General features: G+C 48.7%; 1 protein-coding gene across 9 annotated transcripts in view; it reads right to left on the reverse strand.

Annotated features, from left to right (window-relative positions):
- The window catches only part of LTBP2 (latent transforming growth factor beta binding protein 2), a 59,713-nt gene extending 42,714 nt beyond the window's left edge, over positions 1–16,999 (reverse strand). For all 9 annotated transcript variants that reach the window (XM_019551750.1, XM_019551758.1, XM_019551751.1 and 6 more), the window contains exons 1-5: positions 16,819–16,999; positions 15,081–15,251; positions 12,905–13,105; positions 11,832–12,097; positions 9,948–10,050 (exon numbers count right to left, since the gene is read on the reverse strand). In XM_019551750.1, coding sequence (XP_019407295.1) covers positions 9,948–10,050; positions 11,832–12,097; positions 12,905–13,105; positions 15,081–15,251; positions 16,819–16,987 — 910 coding nt within the window. In that variant the 5' untranslated portion in view covers positions 16,988–16,999. The remainder of the gene's footprint in view (positions 1–9,947; positions 10,051–11,831; positions 12,098–12,904; positions 13,106–15,080; positions 15,252–16,818) is intronic.
- Positions 17,000–17,779: the final 780 nt, after the last annotated feature.

Consider the following 17,779-nt stretch of genomic DNA (forward strand, 5'->3'; position numbering starts at 1 on the left):
TTCAGCATCAGTATAATTCAGATTCACAGAGTTGTTTGGTAAGGCAGCAGGTTATTCGTGAAACTGCAAAAGAACAGTTTAATCTAGTAAATAAGCCCTGCTCCCAAATCCTGTCTTACTAATGTAATATGAGCACCTCTCTCTGTACCAAGGGCAACTGAGATGCAGTGTCTGAAGTGTTGGCCAGAGGCTGCTCTCGTTCTGTCAGGATATGACCACAGAGAAAAGTCAGCAAATGGCTACAGGAGGATGTGTATTAATGCCCAGCTTGTACCTGGTTACTTAAGTAATGGGCTATTTCCTTCCTTAAAATCTGATGTCACTGGAAAGCCAACAGGAGGAATCCTCAAAGGGAAAACTGCCTCTGAACTCACCAGCCATCCCAAAGCTCCCAGCTTATGGCCCTGGGAAAGAGGAGGTTATTATTCAAGAACTTAGTAAGAGGAAGTGGCTGGAAGAAAATAATTTTGGTGCTCAGCCTGGGATGTGGCAGTGCCTGGGTCAGCATCAGCAGCCAGATAGGGCCTGGGCTCCTATACATGTCTGCTTCTCTCCAGAAGGTTAAGTAGGAGCGTTGAACTAGGAACACAGGGAGCTGCTGAGCAGCATCTGCTGGGCAGAGGGGTTTCAGGCTTGTTTGAAGGCATGGAGCCCTGGCTCCAGATTAGAAGCATCTGACCTCCAAAACCTGTCTCCCTGCAGGCTCTGCTGTGAAAGGCGATTGCTCTCCAGGTGGCTGCACACCAGAGCTCCACTGGCAGGAGCAACTCTTTCCCCACCCTGCTGTCAGCTCAGCCTCACAGCTCCGAGTGACACTGGTCTGTAATGTCTATAAGCGCAGGAGTGTCCCAAGCTGGGACATTCCTTACACATGGGCAATGAGAGGGGTGCTGTCTCAGAGCACTCACTGGGAGGCCAGGTGCAATTAGCTCACACCCTGGACAGAGGAACAGCAGTACATTCCACATATAGCCAGGGCTCATGCTGGCTGTTATGTATGTGGAGAATCTGCCCTGTGGAATGAAGAGTAGGTGAAAACAATGTGCTGATTTGGTGTGCTGAGTGCTGCAGGATGGGGATGCATTTAACAGGTATCATTAGGAAGCTCTGTAAGGGCAGAGACACCCATTGCAGGGATCGTGAGTCATTGCTGATGATAAGATGTAAGGGAGCTAGTGTACAGTAGAGAGCAGAGCCCTCCTGAGGGAAGGAGAGGCAGGTTCTAACAAGAGGAGAGGTTACCAACTCAAAGAAGCATCAAATGGTGCAGTAAATGACAAGGGAACAAGGAAAATGTGTAGCACTGGTATCAGAAAACTAGGACAGCATCAATGCTGTGGCTGTTAGATGATGAGCTAAGTCACTGGGGCTGGTGATTTTGTCAGTGCTCTGCCCCCAAGAGATCCTACCTCCAGCATTCAGCCTGCTTTGCTTTTAGTCAACAGGCTAAACAAGGACTCAAGCCAGGGAGAGGCAAGAGTGTGAATCCACCTCCTAAGAGGAGTGAAAGATCACTAGGAGGAGTGAAAAATCTTCTCCTCCTAGACTGAGCAAAGAATCAAAGAGGATCACTGCCATTTCAGCCTAGCATAACTTGTACACATTCCATGTGTGTAAAAAGCTCAGACCCTAGCTGCTGAGGCCATTGCCAGCAGAAAGGCAAATACCCCCACCTCAGCCATGGGCTCCGAAGGGGAGCCATGCCAGAGACTGCATCCCAAGAAGCAGACACACTGCTAGGCATGGAAGTGAGTAAGTTCACTTCCTAAAGATAATGCCTCACACCTTGAATATTGTGCCCAGTTCTGGTCCAGTCCCCACACCTCAGAAATGTTATAGAAGAACTAGAGAACATGCAACAAGGATGATAAGTGGCATGTTGTGGTTCTATATAGTAGGCATTGTGAAACAACAGAATTATGCTGAGCAAGACATTAGCTCATCGAACATTATCCTCACTTGAAAATAAATTGAAGCTGGAGTCACTTCTCCAGAGTGCAAAAGCCTAGGTAGTGTATATAGAGACAACAAATGGCCCATACACCAGTGTTCACCTTTTGGCTTTGCTGACTTAATGCAAAGGAAAGACAGGACTGATAACACTAAGTGCTGGGCAGTGGTTAAATTACCTAGGGGTTCCACATGATGAGAGACTAAAAAGGCTAGGCCTACTCAGTTTAGAGAAAAAGATACTTGAGGGAGGACAAGAGTTTACAAAATACTAAATCATGAAGAGAAAGTAAACAGGGAATTATTACTTACTATCTCTCACAATACAAGAACAAGGGGTCACAAAATGAAACTAGCAGGTCGTAAGTTTAAAACCAACAAAAGGAAGTTCTTTTTCACACAGCATGTAATTAAAGTGTGGAACTTATTGCCACCAGATGCAGTGAAAGCTGGCAGTTTAATCAGATTAAAAAAAGGGGCTGAACAAATTATTGGAGGAAAGGAGCACCAGTAGCTATTGAGCACAGGAGGCAGTGGTACAGCCTCTGAATCAGAACTGCCTAGACCTTGAATGCTGGAGACTGCAAGTGAGAGAGGAACACTGGACAGAACCTTGGTCAGACCCAGTTCACCCTCCCTTTCAGCATCCATTCTCTGCCCCTGTGTGACACAGGAGGCTGCGTATGATGGACCTAAGGCCTGATCCAGTAAATGTCAGTTCTTATGTTTGGAAATGTAAAAGCAGGCTTAGCTAAAACTGCTACATAACCAGTGCTGGGCTGAAGGGTCCTGTACAGATCTATGGCAAAGAGAGACCTTTCCTCTTCAGTGTCGGGGCTTTCCCCAAAGCCCCAGTGAGAACCATTGTGCTACTAGAGGTACCACTTGTGAAGTGACAGGCCCAACTTTGCTCAGTAAACATCCTGCAGGCACTGGCAACAGCCTCAGAGTGTCAACCCCAGTGTCCAAGGTAACTTTTAGCACAAGTAGCTCCATTCTGCCTCCACAGCAGTTTCCACGGGTACAAGATCCCCCTGTCTTAATGTCCTATATGCTCATGGGGTTTGCTGTACAGTGTAACCTGGATGCTGCATCCCACTTTGTTACTCATGAGTGACAGGCAAAACAAGGCTTCCATGCAGCAAATAAGGAACATTCCTCAGGTTTGCTGGGCTCCTGCTGGATAAGCAACGCTGTAGCTTCCTTTCCTTCCCACATGTACAACTCCCCATGGTGCACCATCATGGGGAGACCCACACCTGTGGCAGACAGGGCCATAGCAGTAAAAGAGGCTCCTTTTGGAGGCTCTGTCAAGTGTTTTCAGTCTCTTTTGCCTGCATTCTCCCCTATCTGACTGTGGCAAGGACAGACCAGGGCTTGATTTGCATGAAGATTCCAGCTGTCTCTGCCAAGGGTGCAGAGCAGAGAATGGTATGCTGCTTGCAATAGCATTCAGCACAGCTAATGACTGTGGCTCCAGCTGGGTGAGATGCCATCCCTTGCCAGCTGTGCCAGACATGGTGGGAGGTCCCTCTGGGGAATGCTACGGACATGGGGCCAGACACTAAATGATCCAACTTTCCAGTAAATTCAGATCTTTCTCCAAAACAAAAACTTGAAAAATGCAGGAGAAATACAAATAAAATAGTAGCCTTCAAAGAGCTGCTATCATAGGGAAATTAGAGTACCCAAGTCTGGGGAGGGTGGGCAGGAGAGGTTTGGAGTCTTCAGGATTGGCTGGCTCTTGGCCCATGGTTAGGTTGACACCCCTCCCCACCCCCCATCCTTGGACTTTGAATAAGGGAAGGTGGGATGAGAAAGGGAAGGGATTTGAAAGGACCTGATTTGTCCAGCCAAAAACTCCTGAAAGCTTATTTGGGGGAAAAGAGGAACTGGTCCTTCCAGCTGCTGGTGCAGAATAGGGACAGCACTCATCTACAGGAAACCCACAGCACTTATTCTCTTGGGGGTGTTCACCATCACTGAGCTAATCCAAGTCTCTGATCACACAAAGGAGTCAGGGGAATGATGGCTATCACATCCACCTTGCTTCCTGCTTTAGGACCCCAGCCCCATAGCAGAGAGGTATGGAAATAGATGCTGTGCTTGAGTTGCAGCTTTAGTGTGGGACTGGACTGAAGAAGCCCCCCATGTCCCCTCAGGCATGACACTCAGGGAATGCAGGCTGTGGTTATTGGGGGAAGGGCTCCTCCACATGGAGAAGCTTTTTGGATTGAATTACTGCTCTGCTGGAGCTTCAGCTTCCAGGCAGCTTGCAGAAGTGGCCTCTGGGCTAGTCATGGAGTAAGATGAGAATACAGGCTGGCAAACAGTTATAGGTGTCTTATGGTATAACAAATACTTTGGCTACAGAAGAGACCCTCTCCCTACCTGTCCTAATTTATCCCAACATTTCTGTGGTGTGGGCAAAGGTTCACCTAGGACTACATCACAACCTGCTGGGTTAGTGCCCAAGCTCCTACTCTGCCTGGGGTTTCCCCTACTAGAAACTTAGGACTAGGAAACCAGCTTCAGTCTATACTTTCTCCTGAGCCTTGCCTTGCCCCTACCACAGACACTCGCTCTCTCCCTGGCCCTCCCCCACAGAGGAACTCAAGACATCCCTGAATGGAAGCTAATTAGGTCTCATCCAGTCTGATAAATCAGAAGACATAGCTGTGTTGCCGTGCATGATCCTAACACCTAGACTTTTGTTACAGGCAGCTTGAACTTATGCTGGGCTAACACATCACAGCAACTCAGCTCCTTCACCAACACAACACAATGTCCAGTCAGGCTTTCACCTCCTTTCTCCACTGAGGCTGCTTTCCATAGTCTTTGATCTCTTCCTGGCCAAATCCCAGGCCATTATTCTCATGTTCTCATACTCAACTTCTTGGCTACTTCTAATATTGTCAATCATCTCTTGTTCTTTTCAGTCTCACCTTCCCTTGGCTTGCATGCCTCCATCCTCTCAGAACACTCTCTTCAAAATCAGTTCTAGGGTATCCAAGATCAGAAGGGGCCATTAGATCATTCTGTATATTGCAGGTCATTCATTTAGCCTGCCACCCTGGTAGCATGCTCAACAACTCTAGTTAAACTAATGTGTTTGAGTGTTTATAGACCTATAGCCTTGGCCCATCCTGTTATTTTTTACACCCTTTCACTGGATCATCTCTTCTCTCACAGATTCAATTACCACTTTTAAACAATAACTCACAGAACTACCTCTATGCTCCTGACAAATCTTCCTCCCTCCCTTTTTCCTTCCATCAATCCCATGTTTCAGGCCATCCCCTAACACTTCTCAAAAGCCTTACCATCAGCTTTGATTTAACATTGGCAAAGTGTATTTCCAGCTCTCTGACATGTCTCCACCCATCTCTTACTAGCCCCTGCTCAAACACACCTCTTCAAGGAGAACTGGAAAACCATGGCCTTCCTAACATTTCAACAAGCTAGACAACTGAAAAAACAAATATGCGAATACACTGGAGCAGCTAAACATCCCAGCCTGGTCCCATCATGCCCCAGTCTTTACTGGTAAACTGTCTCTCTAGACTGAAATCTCCTTGTGGAAATGGACCTTACACATGAAGTGCCTACATTGCTGGTTGGTGCTAAGAAAAAAGGATGACTAAATGTAATAGCACAGTATGGTCACAGGGGGACAGGAGCAGCAGGTTAGATCAGTGGGACATTTGCCTCAGTTTCTTCTCTGATGTTTCCTGCACACTATAACACACCTCACATAAAAACTGAGGTCAGCAGAGATGTCTGGCCATATCCAGACTCTACTAACAATCAGTGTCTCGGGCAGCGAGTCAATCCAAACAAGTTCTCCATTTGTCTAGCCCTCGCCTGGCTGCACTTCCATACATTTGAAAGTGTTTACACTGAACTAATTTCTGCCATTTCTGTCTCTGGTTGCTGGAATGTTTGAAATTCCAAGAGTTGTCAGGTCTGGGTCCTGATGCATGGACTCCCCAGGTCAGTCAAGCAGAATTGGGAATTTTATTCTAATACTCGAAATGCCAGAGGCACACAGAGCACGTACCATCACTGAGTTATGGTCTAACAACTTGGAGAGTGCGCAAAATGCAGGCCTGGTCTGACAGACAGATGGGCTCTGAACATGTGGTCTGGATGCTCCTCAGGTGGGGACAACACAGAATGATGAATTCTAAGCATCAAGGGGAAGGCTTCTGAATACCAGCACCTTGACTGGAGAAAAGAGTCTCTAACAGTCTTTCCTCAGACACCAAGAGTTCTTGTTAGAGGAAACTTGGAATGAAACTAGGGACAAAGAGCAGTGATGGCACTCAGAAAATGGGTAAGATGCCTCTGTTCCCCTGCCTCAGTTCTGCCTGAAGCACTAGTGTCAGATGCTATGAGAACACTAGTGTAAAAGCCCATCAACAGCTCAGTGCTGCTTCCTGCATTAGAGCAGCTCAGCTTTCCCCTGTACTGACCTTACCATGTATCTGCTTTACAGCCACTCTGACTTGCTCCTTGTGGTTTGCCGCATGTGGGGCTGTTTAGAGAGCAGCGAATCAGGGATGTGTTCAAAGAAGACAGAGTGGCACATGGAAGCTCTGCACCTTCCCAGCTAGCCTGAGTTTCAGCTAAAATAAGCAGGAGCTGGTTGGTCTCCACAGAAAGGCTCTGTAGAAAAGAACTGCCTGGTGGCACAGGCACTGGGAAGACCCCCAGGGCACACATTCTTTACCATAATTTTTCACATCCCTATGGAAATAACCTGATGAGAGCCAGACAGGCATATGTCCATTTGTCCCTCTTAGCTCAACAAACAGAGAAGCAGCAGTCTGAACAAGAGGCAGCCTCCCCTGAGGTCCAGCTGCTTCTGGAACACAGGGCAAGCAAACAGCCATGGAACTGGGAGCTAACAGACACTTCTAAAATGCAAATGTCTCACCCTGCTGTCTGCAAAGAGCACAGATGGATACTTCATGTTGCAAGGGGTGAAACCTGCTTCCTATGGAAGGTATATTAGTCCTTGCGCCAGTCTCACAGTTGTCACTGATGGCCAAGAAGTCATACACAGAGATCAAGGCCTGGGATATTCAATTCAATACACACTAGTAATGTGGGGCTCATTCCCTGATATTCACCCACCCTGCAAAGTCTGACGGTTGTACTAGACACAGATTTGTGATTATCTTTGAAGTCGATGGAGTTTGGGTCTCTTTGGGTCCAGAAATCCAAGGGTATAAGGCATGGAAGGAACAGCTGAGTCTCTCCCCTATGGCATTTATTGCCAGGAGATACTGGTACCTAGCAAGGATAAGGACGGAAACTCTCTTTGCCAGCTATCAACCAACAGAGCTACCACATGTAACCCCACACTCTGAACAGAGATCAGAGAGAAAAAGAGGAAGTGGAGGATGGGCAGAGAGAACCTGGTGACAGGCAGAGGAAGCAGGCAATGATCTTGAATAGTCACTGGAAACAAAATGCTGGAGGGGTAGGGGAAAAGGCCAGTGTATGACATATTTTCTTGTTTGTACCAAGCCCAATGGCTACATGATCCTTTGCTTGCCACACATGCTCCTGGGCATGCTGGGAGCAGACTGAACAAGGTGGGACAGCACAGAGCTGTGGCAGAGCCCCACAGGCAAGAAGGTGTCAGAAACTTAGTACTTCTCCTCTTTACAAGGTTCTAAGATGCTGATGTTGAAGTCTGTTATTTCAAGGAACGTGGCCCACAGCATTGCCAGATTCTCAGGCTAGCACCATCCCAGCACGAGGCGGCAAAAGAAAGACAGGGAGAGGCAAATAGCTCTAAAAATGCTTGCAAGCAAGAAGAGAGCCTGACTCTGAGGCACTGTGGGAAGGGGCTGGCAGTCTTGTGCCAGGGAATCATTTACCATTTATATCTGTTATCTCCTCAGCAGTCAGACTGTCCAGTTCTCAGAGGTCTGCTTATTCTAGCTTAGTGGGGGCCAAACTTTTTGGTAAATGTACCATGAGATAAGCCCCATATCTTCCCCAACTGCCACTCTGATCCCCTTCCCCTGCCCAATCTGCTGCTCTTACCTGCTTCCTCCCCTATCTGCCACGAGCCACACACAGAAACTGTCTGTGTCATTTGTACCACATGTGCTGCAGGTTGGCTACCTCTGCTCTAGTCCATCTGGAGGGATAGGGGCAAAGGGAAAAGGAAATGGGGGTGAGGAAAAGAATAAGGAGGTGCACAGTTTGCCTCTCTCTCTCTGCAGTGCCCCCTTCTTTCCTTCCTCTTCTCTTATCCTTTGTATTTTAATGACATAATTTCTTTCTATTTAGTACCTCTGCTCCTTGCAAGTCCAGTCATAGCACCTAACAAAGTAGCACAGCCTATGAAAGCTTATGTTCCTCTGATAAAGTTATTCTATAAGACACCACATTGCCCTGCCAGATGCCACACTGATAAGCACAGGACTCCCAGAAGAGATTAAGAAAAGGTGAGGAAGGTGGGAGAAGGGTAGAGGCAGAGGAGAAGTGAAGAGACTCCAGCAGCCTCTGACTGTCTCTCCTGGCACACTCCCTAGCTGGCTAAATATGGCTGGGATGAAAGAAGCCTGTAAAATAAAGGCAGATCTGGCTGGCTGCCCACCCACAGGTTCAAGAGCTATTGGCAGCAGTTATTTGGTCACACAAGTCTCCTTTCCAGTGTAATAATCCCTTCTTCTGACTGTTTGCAGATTTCACACACTCTTCCCACTGGGGGGGCAGCCCATTAAGGGGCTGAAACCTGACTTCCACTCAGGGAGCACCTGGGCCATCTCATGAACCTGCACCTACTCCATCTGGAAAGTGTGGGAGCTCCCCTGCTGAAGGAGTGGAGCAGTGCTTGGCTCCATGCTAGCCAGAGGAGAGCGGGGCAAGCACTATCCTTTTGAGAACAGCCAGAGGCAAGCATACACCTCTGAGCATTATTTTACAACCAGCAAGTCCAAGCAGCCGGGATCCAGTGACTTGTTCAGCTGCTGCTAATTCTGTGTTTCTGCATAAGAGAGAGGACTAAAGAACATAGTACTGATAGGCTAAAGACCATCCCACCCTCCTCAGCAGCCTAGAATCCTACAACCTCACCCAGTCCCTGAAAACACTCTGCCATACTGATCTTCCCAGGAGGTCAGTGTCCTGCCCATGTTCTCCCTTGCTTGAACTCTGGAATAGCCAGACAAATGTGCCTGCCCACAGGGAGGGGTGTGAAGCAGCCATCCTGAGCAGGGTTAGAATCATTCAGTCCACAGGAAACTCCCTCTACCCCCACAGGGTGTGATTTCTTCCCTGGAAACCACAGCACCCCAGGAAGCAGCACTATGGCATGGGTCCAGGGCCCCAGCAAAGCAGCTAAGGATTCCCACTCCCTCCCCCACCATCCCCTGTCAGTGTCCATCTCTGGAGACCAGAAAAACAGAGCTGGATTCCTGTGCCCCTGGAATGGACTCTAAGTGCACTCCTGCCAATTGTTTGATGTAGTGTTATTTCCAGAGCCCCTGCCAAGCCCGCGTCGGGCCTAGAGCAGGCCCGTAACTCTATAGGGCCAAGTCTGCAGCCTCCTAGGCTAATCTAGGGCTGTACCTCCTAAAACCACGGCCCTTGTTTTCCTGTTTCTCCCTCCTAATGTATCTGGCAAGGAGCAAACCACTGGCTGAGTTGGGGTTTTACAGAGGCGGTTTGTGGAGAAAGTGCAGAGTTCTGAGCCAGCACCCAAACCAAACCGCTCCTCCCTGGCGCGTGGGCTGAAGCCAGACCAAAGCAAGCATCGCTCTGGATGCTGTAAGACACTTTCCTCCCCAGGGGCCTTTGACAAAGACCCCCAAACTCTAGGGGACCTGAAGTATTGCCTTGTGCTTCTACAGCTGTCAAGAGCTGCCCCTCTGTTCTGGATCCTCCTAGAAAGCTCAACTCTGTTTATTGAGAAGTCACAGACTGTCACTCTGTATTCTTTCATGGAAACAGTCTTCTCCTGCAGCAGCACTTACCTGGTCGAGGAGGGCATGAGATGCATCTGTTCACTCCCCAGAAAAGCCCTATGCTGCCACAGCAATCCTCAAACTTGGTCAAACCCAGCAGTGGGTTAGCACACTGAGGAGGGAAGGGGAGAAGAGAAGTCAGGTGTCTCAGGGAGAGGGACTGAGCCATACAGCCTTCCCAGCTGCTGTCTGCCTCTTGAGCATAGCAGAACCCAAGCCAGGGCAGTGTGACAGGACAATAAGGGGAGTATAGCCACACTCCACTGTGAAGGTGGGAAGCAGAGTCAGCACAGGGGATGCCTGCCTTCTGCTAGACACTAATACAGCCTTCATCACAAAGCTCCCTGCAAGAACAGACCAGGGCCAGAGATATAGTTTAAGACAGTAAACAGTCTCACAGACAGACAAATATGAGCCTCCCTGTGACTGTGCCCCGTGGAGGAGATGGAGGCACTACACAGAACAGAGAGCAGGCCAGACGTGATATTTCTCAGCAAAGCCCTGGATAAGGCAAGTGCTTGTTTTTAGCCGCACGCTGATTAACCAGTGAGATGGGTGCACAGCCTCAGCCCTTGGGGGGTCCTGTGGTCAGGTGCCTTTGTTTACTTAATGAGTCTCTCTTTCCCTTAGCAAGGCCCTCTGGATTACAGGCTCCCCCATCAGAGCTGAGCTGTCGCAGTCCACAGGCCAAATCTGGCCCTCATCCATGTGAAAGATGGCCCCATGCCCAGTGCTCACATTCCAATCAACTCAGCTTTAAACTGCAATGGAAGAGACAAACACTTCCTGCCTGGGCTCCTCGCCGTCACCCAGTCTACTCGGTCACAGCCCTGGCTTTAGTTAAACAAAGTATGAGCACAGCAAGGGCAGCCCTTCCGCCCATCACAGAGCTCCCCCAGGCAGGTGTATGGGATCCAAGAGTGAACAAAGGTCTCTTTCACTTGGCCTTTAAACTGGCCACTTGCAGGACATACTTACTGGGGCTGAGGTCGGCTTTATGGAACTCTCAGCTTTATGGAACAGACAGCTCAATGGGGCTTTTCCAACCCTTTGTTCACGTATAAAATGTTTGGAGCCTGATCTCATTTATTTTTGCTTTAGGAAATTGTTAAGAATTAATCCAGCTGAAAACGTCTTGGATGGAAACTAGTAAATGATGGGAAAGAAACCAGCAGGCAAGCAGCATGAGAGCTGAACATATTCTGAGAGGGAGAGAGGGAAACAGCCTGAGCTATCAGCCTGTAGCAATCATCCACGGGGATTCACAGGTGTTCTGCTGGGCCCCAGGGACCTTCAGTACTTTTCCACTGATTCAACAGAATCACAGAAACCCATGGAAAACGGCAGAATAGAAAGTACAATAAACAGAGAGCAGAGGCGAGGGAGCTCATTGCATGCTTCTGGTTCCTAAGTTCTAAGGAACCTGCACGGGAAGGCAACATTCCATGAAAATTAGACTCTCGTTTGCTACATGAGAGGGAGAGGAATTTTCCTATGCTTTATATATTTTCTACAATAACCAGAGCAGATCCAGAAATGTTCCTATAAATAGGGCTATTTTAAGGAGCCAATGTATGAAAGACACCAGGGCTGAGCTATGCAGTCACAGGGCACGGCATGGTCAGGGCAGCCGCTTTGCATCACACTGACAGGCAGGGGCAAAGGGCTGTTTCTCTCCTGGTGGGTCACACCCATGCATCACATCACTGCAAAGGCATCTGGATGCTGTCCGTGTGTCACTTTAACCAGCCTGCCATCCACGTAGGTACTATACATGTTCTGCTCACATCACACACATGCACTACCCGATACAGGTATGCCTGCACACACCATACATGCATATGCTGCTCAACACATGCCTGTGCTTCAAAGCAGGACAGGTTCAGTTCTTACCTGTCCATTTATGGCCTCTTGAAAACACCTTCCCATAATCTCTTGGGGCCCCTGATGCTGGCCACTCTCTGTGGTGATGCTGTTGCCATTGCCATTGCTGTAGCTGTATTGTGTCCCAGTTGGTAGCTGAGACATTGGTACAGCCTCAACACTGTTCTCTTCTGATTGTTCTGAGTCGCTCCGCACTCTGGCCACTTGGTGGATCTGCACAGTGGCCTCTGGAGGGTGGTTGATGTGGACATTCACCAGGGAGGGGTTTAGAGAAGCTGGAAGATGAGTTTAGACCAAACTTGTAACAATTGGGCTATGCTTGCCCCCTGACCTGCTTGGCATCAAAATAGCTTCTTGCCTGCCAAAAGGTAACAATGGAGGGGATACAGACCTCTCTGGGATGCCTACTCTGGGTAATCCAAAAGGAGGCCATGTCTTGGAGGAAAGCCTTTGCCTGCTCTCCTAGCCAGGCAACCTCCATGGGCCTTTTTCAGTGATCTAAAACCAACCCCTCAAGACTCTGCAGAGCGCTACTTCAGCACACCATGCTGTGTTACTGAGCAGTTGTGGTGAGGGAGATTTGATGCACAATTGAAAGAAGCTAGAGTTCCCATGGCAGCATTCACAAACTCCTTTCAGGACTCAGACTGCTCAACACAGAGGGTCAAAATCTACCTATTGGGCACAGGGCCAGCTCCTACTGACTTCAGCCATGGGTGCTTTCCAGAAAGAGAGAGGTCACACAGACCTTGGTGCCCCTCTGTTGCCCACTCAGGCTCTTCACCCTCTGTACCCTCATGCAGTCTTACTTGTCCCTATGGGCTCTCACAATTTCCTACATTCCCCTGTGTGTGCCTGCACCCTTTCCTGCTACCACTCACTGCCAGCCCTGCTCCGGGAGCCCTGCATCTAATTACTCACTGGTCTGGAAAGGAAAATGTGAGACACTAGAATACATGGATACTTGCTTCTGTTGCTGACTTCAGAGGGGACTTGAGAGAGTAGAAATGTTTAGCCACAAGGCGGGGGGATTGTGGGCATCCTGGAAGAGGGAGCTGATACCAGGATGGAGTGGCACTCACCAAGCTGGTTGGACAGAGGTAGTGTATAGGTGGAATGCTTCATGGAGCCATTGGCTGGGGTATTTGGGACTTTCCCTGTTTGTTTGTTTTCCAGTTTTGGAGCCGGCAGGTGGCAAAACTTTCCTGTAGAGTTAGAGGGGCACCAGCACTCATCTCTGCCCACACAGCGCCCTCCATTCAGGCAAGGGATCTGGCAGAAGTCTGCAAGGCAAGAAGTCTGCTTAAAAGAGGTCTTACTTACTCCCTCTAGCCAGTGAATAGTCCCAGGTTCTTTGACTGGTCAGCCTGGCAGCCTTCCCTTCAATTCTCAGCAGAGAGCCAGGCCCCATCATTTTTTGTAAGCCACCTTGGGATCTCTACTAAGAGTCACTAACCATCAGGTAAGAAATGAAGCCACCCACCCTGTCCTAAATGCAGTATGCAGCAAGTACCTTCAGTCAGAGGCTGAAGCAGATCAGTGCCCATTTGGGCTTAGAGCAGGGAAGGGCTATTATTTCGGGTGGAGGGTCGCTTACTGAGTTTTGGCATGCCATTGAGCGCCGCATGACAGGCAGACAGGAGCAGATAAATATTAATTTTCTTAATTTTGAGGGGCCTCGTGGGCCAGATAGAATGGCCTGGTGGGCCACATCCGGCCCCTGGGCCACGTTTTGCCCACCCCTGGCTTAGAGACTCATATGCCCTGCTGAGCAGTCCACAGACTCAGGATGGTATTGCAGGCACAAGCAGGATCCCTCAGAGGGGTGGGAGCTAATATACCATTACATGGAAGAGTCAGCTTAATCCCTGCCCTCAGCTTCAGACCTTGCAAGAAACCTCTTTGAGTAGGATCACTATTCATAACAAGCCAAAGGGAGGTTAGTAGGTGGAGGAGGGAGACAGCAGGCAAAGGGCTCTGGGTATGAAACCTCTCTCTGTGCCTGTCCCATGTTGGTCAGCAGCTGATGCTGTGAAAGAATGGGATGAAGCACAGGAGTCAGAAAAACAGGAATAATCTATCTGTACAGGCTTAATGAAGCATCCACATCTGAAACCACAAGTTGTCCCTTTCAAGCCTTGTCACAGGGTTGGATGAAGAGTGTGGCTCAGTCTGTCCCAATGACATGAGGCTTCTGCAGGAAGCAGAATTTCCTAACAAGTCAGTCTTTCTGCAGCATGCAATGAGACACTCCTGCTTCAGGCCCTCGACAGTCTGTTAGATACAGGCTAGGAGATGGGTACCCATCATGATCAAAGGCCTTTGCTTAGAGATTACTCGTCCACTTGGCTCAGTCCTCAGCTCAGCCAGAGTTTCACTGCAAGCTGCCCTGGTTTTGTGGGGCATGAGCTTGTCTTATATCCCTCAAAGTCACAGAAGCTGGCACTGAAATGGTTCCTTTTTGGGTTCCTCTAGTCCAATGATTCTCAACCAGGGAGCCAGGCAATGTTAGCACTACTAGGTGTGCAAAAATGATTCACAGGATAAACCCAGAGTTTTCAGGTAGGAATCCACAGTGTTCAAAACATTGTGTCCTGTTGTGGTCTTTTTGAGTTCTTTGCAATAGAAAAATTAATCTATTATTTTTCTGTAGTCAAAAAGAGTGAAAACTAAGGGCTAGAACTGTCTAAGGTGTGCTTTGCATCTAATGAAGTTGGGAACCACTGCTCTAGTCCATCTCCACCTCCACTGGATTGTTTTCCACAGCCAGGTTCCTGGCATGAGGGGCAGATGACCAGCCCTGCCCAACTCACCATATGGCAAAGGAAATCCCTGGGCAGACCCATTATCTGTGAAACAAGAGGAAAGTTTTCAGCAGTCTGGTCCATTGGAACAATTCACAACTTGCAGCCAGCTCTCCTGGCTGCCACGTGAGTGAAAGGAGAGAACAAGAGGAAATTAGGTGATGAAAGTCAGCCCCAAGCCTGGATGCCAAGTAAAGCAGCAAGCTGGCTCTGACTGGGAGTGGGGCTGAGTTCTGTCTGTTACTGTGACTGAAACCCATGTCCTCTTTTGATATGTACCTCCAGAGAAAGTGAAGGTGTAGCCCCTGACAGGGAGAGAGAGATGTTTTTCTAGGCAGAGAAAAAGGCTGCTTTCCTGAGCTCTGAGTCTGTAGAGTCTTCCCTCTCTTAGAGAGAGAGAGACATAAAAGGGGAATCCAGGGAAAAAGATAGCTAGAGACACAGGAATACTCACAGATGCGGAAGCCAGACTTGGGATCATGGTCATGCCCCCCTTGGCTGTACAGGGTGGTGGTGTCCCCTTTCTCACAACTATTGTAGCAGCGGCCTCTCTGGCAAGTCTGTTTGCAGATCGTGGGAGTGAAGACAATCTTAATTTTCCGGATCTTCTCCGTCAAATTGGCACCTGTGAGAGAAAAGGACAGTGAAAAGGGGAAGCAGCATTGCCAAGCCATAGGGATGTATGTAGCCCTCACTGCAGAACATCCACATGGTAGGCAGGCACCAGGGCAGCTGTAGCCAAGCACCTTCTCCAACTGGGCTACTGCTTTGGTATCACTGCAGCAAGGGAGCCTCTTTCAGACTGTAAGGGAGTCTGCCTGCCCTTTGCTCCTAATATCAAGCTCAGACTGTTCCTCTGATTCTGGATACTGCTTTGTGTCCTGTCAGCACTAACTAGGGCTTTTCTACATGGGGAAATTTACCAGCAAGATTCTTTCTCTAGTTTTGCCAGGGAAATGCTCTATAAGAGTGCATTTTTCTCGACTAGCCAATTCCACTTCCAAAGCAACACATGCTAATCTGGAAAAGGTGTCTCTGCATGGGACATCATACTGGCAAAACCAGAGGTAGAACTATACTGGTATCATTGAGCTGTGACAGACAAGCTCTGGCACATATCCTGATTTCTAGGTATTTACCTGGACATTTCCCTAACATTTCCAAATTAGCCAAAAGAGGTGGGTCACTGGACATTCAAAGGTCTGAAAAAATAGGCATCAGGCAGAGCTTTCCCATAATCCTGAGCTAGCTGGCTATATACTACCAGGACATTAGAAAGCCTCCAGAGGCAAGCCCTGATCACAGCTTATGAGTTAAATAGCTGCAAAAGACATTTTGAGTGTGTTTTAATGTATCATTTACTGCATCTGGCTAGGCCATGCTAAGCCACGCAGCACTTGCTCCACAAGCACCATCTCCTAAACTGGAAGTAGTGCAGATGCATCAGCGCAGTGCTCCGTCATGCAGTAACTGAGTGGTATAAACGTCTCCTTTATATCGTCTCAAGCCAGAGCCCATATGATCAGGGTTCTTTCTTGGAAATCTCATGTAGTGCGTACTCAGCAACTTTCCCTTACTTTTTTGCACCTTACAAGGTATGTCAGTGGTTATACACTCAGAGCCAATCACATGGCAGGGAACTGCATCATTCCTACCCTTTGATTGGGTGAGGCAATTCTCTTCCAGTATAAAGACTTCAGTATAATCAGCTGACACAATTCTCTTTCAGTATATCCAGCCCAAGTTTCAGTTTCCCTGAGAAAACTGCTCACAAAGCTCCTCTCCTTCCCACCTTATAGTTCACCCTCACAAAATGGGGCTGCTTCTCCGAATCATACTGGTCTTCCCCAGTTTCTCACTCTCCTGCCTGCCCAGTGGCCTTGTGCAGGGAAAACAAAGTTCTTTTGCTGAATTCTCTTGCACTCGCTGCTTTCCAGGAGGCTCTTTCCCCTCACCTCAACTCCATGCATCTCTCTACATTGCTTGTTTCCTTTTCCCAAAGCTCACCTTTGCACTTTGAGAACTAAATCCCAATGCATGTAGCCTACAGCCCTCTCCAGGGTATCAGGCAGATGGCCTCAGCCTCTGTGTGCTTGCTATCCCTCATCATAAATGCAGTCAGCGTTATGCCTTCCTGAGGAGATCCCACAGAGAAGAGCCCTCAGAGATACTGGTTGCCCAGGTCATCTTACCCCATGGAGGTATTGCATGCTGTTGAGAGGCTGCATTCAGTCCAGAGTTTCTCTGTGCATGTCCATTCCCACTGGGTAGAACATTGGATGTTAGCTGAGTGTTGACAGCTGGGTAGCGTCGGACAGTGCGTGAAGACCCCGTGTGCTGGGAGGAAACAGGGGAACCCATTCTGTCCCGAGTCCTGTGGAAGAGAAAGCCAAGCTGACATCCATTACAGGTGACTGTAGTGTACTGGAGGTACCTACAGCACCTCCTCACCCTGTGCCTCACGTGCTAACCCAAACTCCTCTGCCCCTGCTATGCCATATGCAAAAGCTCAATCTGTAGGATCTGTGCCCTGAGCTTCATTCATTCCAGACTCTTTCTGGTCTTCCTGTTTCACTGCAGTACTCCCTCCAAGGGCCTCTCCTAATGCTGTTCAGGACACATTTTCCACAGGGCTTTCTAGCACACAGCTGTCTGCCCTCACCACTACCACGGCAATGTGCCAGTGGCCCCAGATAATACAGTGTTCAGCAAGGTCATTAAATGAAGGTATGGATACCAACAGGCAGGCTGCACCCACCTCCCTAGAAAACATCATAATTCAAGCACCAATCCCAATGCCAGTAGGAGCACAGCTGTCTTCAGCTCTTCCCACTTTATGCATGAACTACAGCCTACAGCACTCAATATAAGGGAAAACTCTCTGATGAGTGCACATAGTTGCTGAGAGGTGCAGGAGAGCTGCAGCGTCCCTGCACCCCCGAGCCAAAGATAGCACAGACCCAGGGGATGGATAAGATACAGTGATAAGAGGGAACCTGTAATAAAGTTGAGGGTGTAACTTGACTCACCCTGATGTGCTGTAGATGTCACAAGGGAACACCAAAACCTTCTGTCCCCACAGTTAAACAAACTGTCAAAGCACCCAAGCACTAGGCAGTGACACCAAGTCTGCTATCTATGTGGCCACACTCA

The sequence above is a fragment of the Crocodylus porosus genome, unplaced genomic scaffold, assembly GCF_001723895.1.
Source record: "Crocodylus porosus isolate Cpor-Errol unplaced genomic scaffold, CroPor_comp1, whole genome shotgun sequence".
Classification (NCBI taxonomy): Eukaryota; Metazoa; Chordata; order Crocodylia; family Crocodylidae; genus Crocodylus; species Crocodylus porosus.